The 7,882-nt window shown below is 36.5% G+C and overlaps 1 protein-coding gene across 1 annotated transcript in view; it reads left to right on the top strand.

The window, feature by feature from the left end:
* Window positions 1–299: 299 nt before the first annotated feature.
* tex11 (testis expressed 11) overlaps window positions 300–7,882 on the top strand; it is a 16,520-nt gene continuing 8,937 nt past the window's right edge. The window contains exons 1-14 of the mRNA XM_037675762.1: window positions 300–327; window positions 4,390–4,499; window positions 4,794–4,878; window positions 5,027–5,106; window positions 5,190–5,270; window positions 5,377–5,496; window positions 5,719–5,799; window positions 5,919–6,004; window positions 6,076–6,133; window positions 6,228–6,323; window positions 6,404–6,485; window positions 6,824–6,902; window positions 7,047–7,198; window positions 7,316–7,401. Coding sequence (XP_037531690.1) covers window positions 300–327; window positions 4,390–4,499; window positions 4,794–4,878; window positions 5,027–5,106; window positions 5,190–5,270; window positions 5,377–5,496; window positions 5,719–5,799; window positions 5,919–6,004; window positions 6,076–6,133; window positions 6,228–6,323; window positions 6,404–6,485; window positions 6,824–6,902; window positions 7,047–7,198; window positions 7,316–7,401 — 1,224 coding nt within the window. The remainder of the gene's footprint in view (window positions 328–4,389; window positions 4,500–4,793; window positions 4,879–5,026; window positions 5,107–5,189; window positions 5,271–5,376; window positions 5,497–5,718; window positions 5,800–5,918; window positions 6,005–6,075; window positions 6,134–6,227; window positions 6,324–6,403; window positions 6,486–6,823; window positions 6,903–7,046; window positions 7,199–7,315; window positions 7,402–7,882) is intronic.

The following is a 7,882-nucleotide window of genomic DNA, read 5'->3' as shown; positions in this document are numbered from 1 at the left end:
TATTATACAAAGAATAAAATCAAATGAAAAATAATCATGTTTTTACATAGCTTTGTTGCTTAAACAAGTAATATTCATGCCAACAAATGTAAAGGACAAAAATATACAGCAAACAATAAAAATTTTGCAACAATTTTTAGACAACAACGCTCGTTTGGTTACCATAAAGGTAAAATCTTAGGAATTCCAAGTTTCTTTGAACGCAACTTTAGCACAGACGTTACGCTCTTTTTCGCGGGCATTTTCCTTCTGTGAAATTAAGGCTGACCTGACATTTGCTCTAAAGAGAAACCTCTAATATGGAGGAATTTGTCTCAGTTGTGAAATGTGAGTAATAATTCACCTTACTTTGACTAAGTACAATTTGTTAAATTATGAACCATCGTCACATTACTGTAACCTTGCTAACTGAACAGGTACCACTCATCCCAAAAGTTTCCAGTTCGCTAGCTAGTAGCTTGTGTGCTTCCAATTTGCTGGAATTATCAGACATATGTTCTTTTAAGATATACTGTAACTAGTTAACTGTCAGTAAAATATACATACTTGAATACCTCATTTATTTATGTTCTATTGATTTTTCAAGCTAGTCTCAGTTTATGTCTGCATTTATTACCGGTAACTGTCTACAAGTGGACACTTAAGCGGCAGTGACTTCTTTAAACAACTCACTAGTGTTCATTGATGTAATTAGGCTAAAAATGAACAGGAATCGAGTATGAAACACAACTTTCTCTTCTTTATTATTTTGTTGTTAAGCACCAATAAACCGTGTAAGATCTTTTCCCTTTGAGTTGACTTTGTTAGCAAAATATCTAAAACCAGTGGTGGAGAAAGTACTCAAACACTGTACTTGAGTAAAAGTACAAATAAACAGACAAAAATGTACTCTATTAAAATTAGAAGTACCACAGTAATGTTTTTACTCAAGTAAATGTAAATAAGTACTTGCTTTTAAAAATACTTAAAGTATTAAAAGTAAAAGTATTTGCTGAATGTATTACCTAATGCAATGGTCTACAATATCATTAAGTGTGCCTACCTTATGTATATTTTCTGTAATACATTAATAGTGTTGTGCCATTTTAATGAACAACGCTGCAGAAAATGCATGTTTTGGGATGACCTGCAGAGTTAAATGCCATTAAGCAAAATAAGAAAGAAGAATGATTATACCTTTGAAAGTTTTTATTTAACACAAAGCAAAACCAATGTGTCATTTTAACTGCAGATTTAAGTAAAAGTTGTCTTCCTGAAAAAAGGGACATTAGACACACCTAACAAAGGCACAGACACTGATCATTTCAACTCCAGTTTGTCATCAACTCTAGTTATATTGTCTAGTCAACCTTGTAATGGGTCAATAGTGAACAATATTTTAACTTCCTGACCCCATTTTCAAAACTTGGACCCGAGTGTTAAATCATTTGGAGACATCTCTTGTCTCCTGTCCTAACATCCCATGAACTGACACATTTTAATATTGCAGCAAGAATTTCTTGATCAAGTTCAGAAGAAGTTGGTTTTCAAAGTTTTTAAGTCCAGTCTGGCTCTTTTGGCAGAGAAAATCTGTCCTGCTGTACTGAATAGTCTTTCAATAGTCTTTCAATAAGACATTGGGTGGTGCGTATCTTCTAGCTGACTCTCCGCAGTGGAATCCATTTTGGGTGTGTTAGCGATGATGATGATGTGAGTGCGCCCAGCTCAGTGATGTATATACTAGAATATATGTCGTTGGCCCAGCTCTTCTTGAAGGCGGGTCTAACATTACCTGCCCACTTTACAGTGATTCAGTGGACCAATTCCCCTCTCACCATTGTTTACTTTCAAACTAACGAACAAATAAAAAAAAGCAACGTGAATGTAACTTGTAACTCAACGCATTATAGAAATGTAGTGTAGTACTAGAAGTACAGATGCTTAATGTAACATGCAATGGAGTAAAAGTTAAAGTACCCACATTTAACTCTACTTAAGTAAAGTACAGATACATGAAAAATGTACTTAAGTACAGTAACAAAGTACTTGTACTTAGTTACATCCCACCACTGAAAAACACCAGGTGGATTTTAATGAAACTTTCAGGAAACAATCATTGGGTGTTCTTCTACAGCTGATTAACTTTTAAGCCAACCCAACTCAAGATGGCCGCCACTGTTAATGACCCTAGAAAATGCAAAAATTACTACAATTCAGTCAGTTTTACAGATGTTGTGGTAAAGTTCTGCGAGGTAGTAGCTGAGAGTCATTCATGACACATACTTGAAAACTTTGACAAAAGGCAGTGCATGCATTCCTTCCAGGAATACTGATTCTTTTAGTTTTTATTAGGCTAATAATATAGCTTAAATTCAGCTAATAAAGTGACAAAAGTCTAGTCTGAAGTGAAATATGTTTTTTGTTGTGTTTTTAGCAGTTTAAGAAAAATAAATCATACAACTCTGCAATCTGTAGTCAGTCAAAAATGGTAAAATATCCTGACATCATCATTTATTCTTCCTTTAGCTGATTCTAGAAGCACTTCTGATCATAACTGTCAAATAATGTTAACTTTGGCAATAAATTAATGTTTTTCTTTTAGTCTGATGAGCCACACTTGCTCTAAAATGCGTGTAACAGTTTTATTTATTATGTCTCTAGACTTATGGTTTTAGTGTGTACACAGCTGTTTTACATTACATCCTGTCTTTCCTCAGATGAAGTGTAATGTGTCTAAACATGATGGAGCCAAAATGGCTATAAATTACTACACGTACAGTAATTCTTGGTATCAGGAGAGCAATTTGAACGTAAAGATGTTTTATTTGCGAAAAATGATTTTTTTTGTTTGCCAAGATTTTAATTTTTTTTTGTTACTTGTCTAAAACGCACATTGCTTTGCACACCTAATCAAAACGTTATGCAGGTAATATTATCTGAGTCCTATGTGTGTGTAGAAATATGCATGCAGAGACAATAATTGCTATAGAGCTTGTTTTGAAAGTGTTGATTGAGCTGTAAATAGTGTGAGTTTCACTAAAAGTAATCTGTGATATAAAGTGCCATGCCTGGCCAGAAAAGTGTCACAAGCTGATATTAACTAAGCAAAGGTTCTCTTACAGTGATTAATCTATGTATTTAAACTTGCAAACATGTTATTTAAACTCCAATGTTACAATCTGTCACTTATCTTTTACTCTTCATGCCTGTTGTACAACCCTGTGGGTTATATTTTAATCTGGTCTAGGTTTACCAACAGTATGTGTTCAAAAACTTAAACAAGTTACTTGATTTTTTTTTTTTTTTGTCATTCACCAGATTTTAGTGAGTTCAAATATATGTTTTCGATGATCTAAATGTCTCAGTTAATGAAGCTTGGCAAATATTACCTATAGATCTTAAATAAATGAAGGAACGGGCTCAGAACTCTTCTAAAATATCAATTTATTAATCATATTTTATCCTCCAGCCTTTCTGGGCCTTCATGGAGTTTAGTGCCAGACATAATGTTATGTTTTAACTTTAAGGTAAATGCTGTAACATAAACTAAATGAAACAATGGCATAGAAAATTCTTGTTTAAATCAGGTGGTCCAACAAACCATGTATGACTTTTATTTGGCTAGGCTTTATAAATTGATCCTTAACATCTGCAGTATGTTTGAAACTGGTGACTCATACTTTAAATAAATTATTATTTTTATTTGAGGTTTTTTTTTTTTTTTTTTTTAAGTTTACAGACTTAATCTTCATGATGATGTGACCTAAGGTAATACAAATTTTTGAAATTTGGATATGTGTTACATGGATGGTTGTAGTAAAGGACACTTATTGGGAACATAAATGTGATAGTTTTGAATCTGTCAGAAATTATTTAAAAAAATCATTATATGTTGCAAGTGGAGAATAAAGACATATCATGCAGTGATAAGCAGAACAATCTCTGTAGAGTAATGATGTTAGTTATGTTTTTATTTTTTCAAGGTAAAAAGGTTTTTAACCTGAAAAACTATTTTGGTTTTACATGAATGACACAATGTTCCTGTGCAAAATAATCGTTTAAAATTGGCTGTGAAGTCCTTTCAGTCAATCATTGGCTCTCCAGCTTAATTATATGAACACACAGATATCTAAATAAATAGGTCAAAAAGGATAGGATGTAATTGCAACCAGATGCAAAATAACTTTTTTGTACGTTATTTGACGATAAAGATAATCTCAAACACTGTTATATATTTTCCACTATGAATTAAAGTTGCTGTCAGGAGTGAGTTCTGCAAATAATGTATCATAACTTTATTCTTGTTCATTCTTTGAACTGAAAGTTAGATTTATCTCTGTGGCACAGTGAAACATGTCTGCTCTTGATGTCCTGTTGGCATATATTTCATTTGCTTTTACTTCTCCACAGGTCTCACAGAGAACTTGATGCAGAAACATCTGACAGATTATGATGAAGTCATAGAGAAACTTTTTTCTCAAGTCTCCAGTTTAGAGTTCACCAAAATACCAGATTTGCAGGTAGTTTAAAGTGTATTAGATGGTTTGTACGACACACCCCTGCTCAGAAAAGTGTAATAGTGGTAAATAATAAATCAAAACAAAGTTAATTGTTTCTTGAACAGTTATGAACCTGATATATATTTATGTTAGGTTTATTTAATTTACTTGTCATAATTTTTTATTTCAGTCAAGTTTTGAAGATTTACTTATAAAATCTGTTTAACTGCCACCAAACTGATGTGTTTTTTTAAACATAATAGTAATACTATATATTATTATCTGTAAAATTCATCTATTTTCTAATTTACACAGCTTGAGGAATGTGCCATCCAGCTGTGGAACTGGGCAGTCACTAAAAACATGGGTGCTGCTTTAAGTAAAATCCAAAATGCCAAAGGTATCCTGAGAGTAGCTGTTTCAATATTATTTATGCTAACAGAAAATATTTATATAATTTTAAATTTGGAGATAGTGTGAAAGTTGTGAGCATGTTGGTCTCAATTACATTGCATCATACTGCAACATTTTTTTTTTTTACTATGCAGTCCGTCATGTTGCTTGCAGCCTGCTGTACTGCTGTGAGCCAGAGAATCCAACAGAAGGCGCCATTCGCAAGCAGATTCTGGTAAACAGTACTCCAGGCATCCTATATGAATGCTCAGCATTACAAGAGGACAAGGCCCATTTGTCAGTGTCTAATCTTTGCAGATGGCCAGCAAAACAGGGAGAACCTGGCTGGACTGCAAAAATCCCCAGATGGCAGATAATTTCTTGAGTCTTGCTGTCAAGGTGAATAAAAAATGAGTAGTCTGAGAGAGAGAGAGCTTAGATCTGTGCAATTTAGAGCAAACAGAAATATGGTGCTTTTACAAATGACAACATGCTGGATCCCTAGAGCCTGGAAACCCTCTACAGCCTACTAACGTCCAGAGGCGATGCAACAGCTGACAGCTCTTCATCCAAAGTGGATGTGGAGAAGGACCTACTTCGAATTCTGTCTTGCCAGGCAGAGTCGGTGAGCATGTGATGTGATGTTCGACACCTTCAATGTGAATATTTGTTCTTGTGATATTTGGCAGCTTAGGGAGTGCTGTTCTGACAGACTTGCAGTGTGAAGTGTGAGACAGCTAAAATGTGAACCGAGAAACAATGAGAGGGGAAAATTTTTCAGTTGCAGATAGGGAGCGTCACAATGTTTGCTGACATTTAGTCGGAAGTTCAAGTCTGATCTTTACAGGCCTTGACTCAGGGTAAAAATCAAGAAGCTGTGGTCCTCATGCAGCGTTGTAAAGATTTGTTGCAGCGGCGACCAGAAGAGGTAAAACAATCACTTCCTGTTATCACTGTAACAAGACTTGATATTGATTTGTCACATTCACTGCACATGTTGTTGGAAGTGAGGGGGATGTTAACTGCAAACATACTCTCTGAACACAGACAGCATACCTCTCCCTCATGTGCTACAACTTTGGATTAGAATTTTACAATCTGAGGAATTTTGAGGACAGTGCTATGTGGTTGAGGTAAATATGATGTTCAGTGCAAAGAAAAAGTGTTTAGAAGCTAAAAAGTTGGAAAGTTTTCTCGTCTTCAGGCAAAGCCATGATATTGGAAAAACAAATGTGAAATACGGCCCTAGAAAATATGTTCTGGTAAGTCTGTACAGTACAGATCTACAGTAAGTCAAAGCCATTTTGACAGGCATACATTTAAAATAATATAATTTGTACATGTCTTTCTGAACAGGCCAAGGTTCTGCGGCTCCTTGCCACTGTTTACCTGGAGTGGGACTGCCACAATTTTCAGGAGACGATGCTGAATGCTGTCAACTTAGCCAACAAGGTGGGATGGAGAAAGGACTTTCACTTTGTGGCTGAGATCTACGTTTGGAAATATGATCATGGTTCTGTGCATTTTGGCAGGAGTGTGCCAGCACATCTGGACTGTATTTAAAGATAAGAATCCTCCTGAGATGTAGAGCGTCAGATAATCATATCAAAGCAGGTCAGTTAATACCAAACCTCAATGAATTATTTATGCAGAATTTGATTAACTCGGGCCACAGTGGGGTGTCATTTACAAAGACTTTGGAGACATAAAATGAAGAATGATAAAATGTTGCTACTTTGATCCTCTAAAACTACTACAAGTCTCTACAGTGATGTAACTTCTCCTGAGACTCTTCCTGACTCAGGTCGGTTTTCCCTCAGAGCCTCCCAAGCTCCAACAGTAAAAGATCCTGCTTGTTGGAACCTGGGAAGTGTTAATTTGTCTCTACGGGCAGTTCAGCTTAGGTAGAAATGTAGTACATTAGAAAGCAAATCACAAACATATGTTTTCAGGACTTAACGAGATGCTGGAATCCCAAGTTTCTCTTGAAGTCTTTCTGAGTGTTGTGAAGCTACTCATGGCTGAAGACAGGTAAAAGCCCTCAAACCTTTGATCCCTTGTTACAGAAATCCTCAACTTACTTCCACGGCCCTACGTGCAAAGAGACAGTACACTTTACTTCTCTTTGGTTGGTAACTATCTAGCTCAACATTTGATCTGTTTTGATTATTTTAGAGAACTGCTGGCATTTGAGTATTTGAAACTCACGTGTCAGCACTTTGAGTCGTCCCCTGACCTGGGAAATGCTCTTGTCATGCACATTGAGCTACTGCTGCAGAAAGGCAAAGAGCTGCTGGCCAAACAGAAGATACAAGACATCATCAGTGGTACCCTACTCAAAGTCAATTCTTTAACAGTTCACTGTTTTGTTAGAAAGAATAACAATTTGACACTGAAGCAGGTTCTGCTTTATAGTAAGATGACATTTTTATTCATTCCCACAGGCCACTATACTGGCAAACAGCTGACGCCACTGGCACTCACAAGTTTGCATGTCATGCTGTGGGATCAAGCATCCAAACATTTTGAGGTTCGCAAATCACGGCCTTGTTTATTCTCAAAACATATTTTCTTTTGCCTATACATGTACTATCCTATCCTATCCTATCCTTCATTCGGCTGCTTCCTGCGCTAGGGGTCGCCACAGCGAACTAAGTCGCACAAAGACTTGGCAGTTTGTTTGTTTTTACACTGGATGCCCTTCCTGACGCAACCACAGACCACCGAGCTACCACAGCCCTCTGTGTGGGGCAGAGAGCTGCTATCTAGGACACCCGGAGGAGCAGATGGTGGGGGTTAAGGGCCTTGCTCAAGGGCCCAAGATGGGACGAATGAGGGTGGGGGCAGGTGTGGGTGCTTCACCTACCCCACCCACATTTTTGATGATGTCGGTACCGGGGCTTGAACCGGCGATCTTCCGATCACAGGCCCACCTTCTCTAACCTCTGTGCCACCACTCCCCATTATACTATACTATACTATACTATACTATACTATACTATACTATACTA

Source organism: Nematolebias whitei, chromosome 4 (genome assembly GCF_014905685.2).
Source record: "Nematolebias whitei isolate Nwh7 chromosome 4, NemWhi1, whole genome shotgun sequence".
NCBI lineage: Eukaryota > Metazoa > Chordata > Actinopteri > Cyprinodontiformes > Rivulidae > Nematolebias > Nematolebias whitei.
This window is presented reverse-complemented; position numbering and strand designations above follow the sequence as displayed.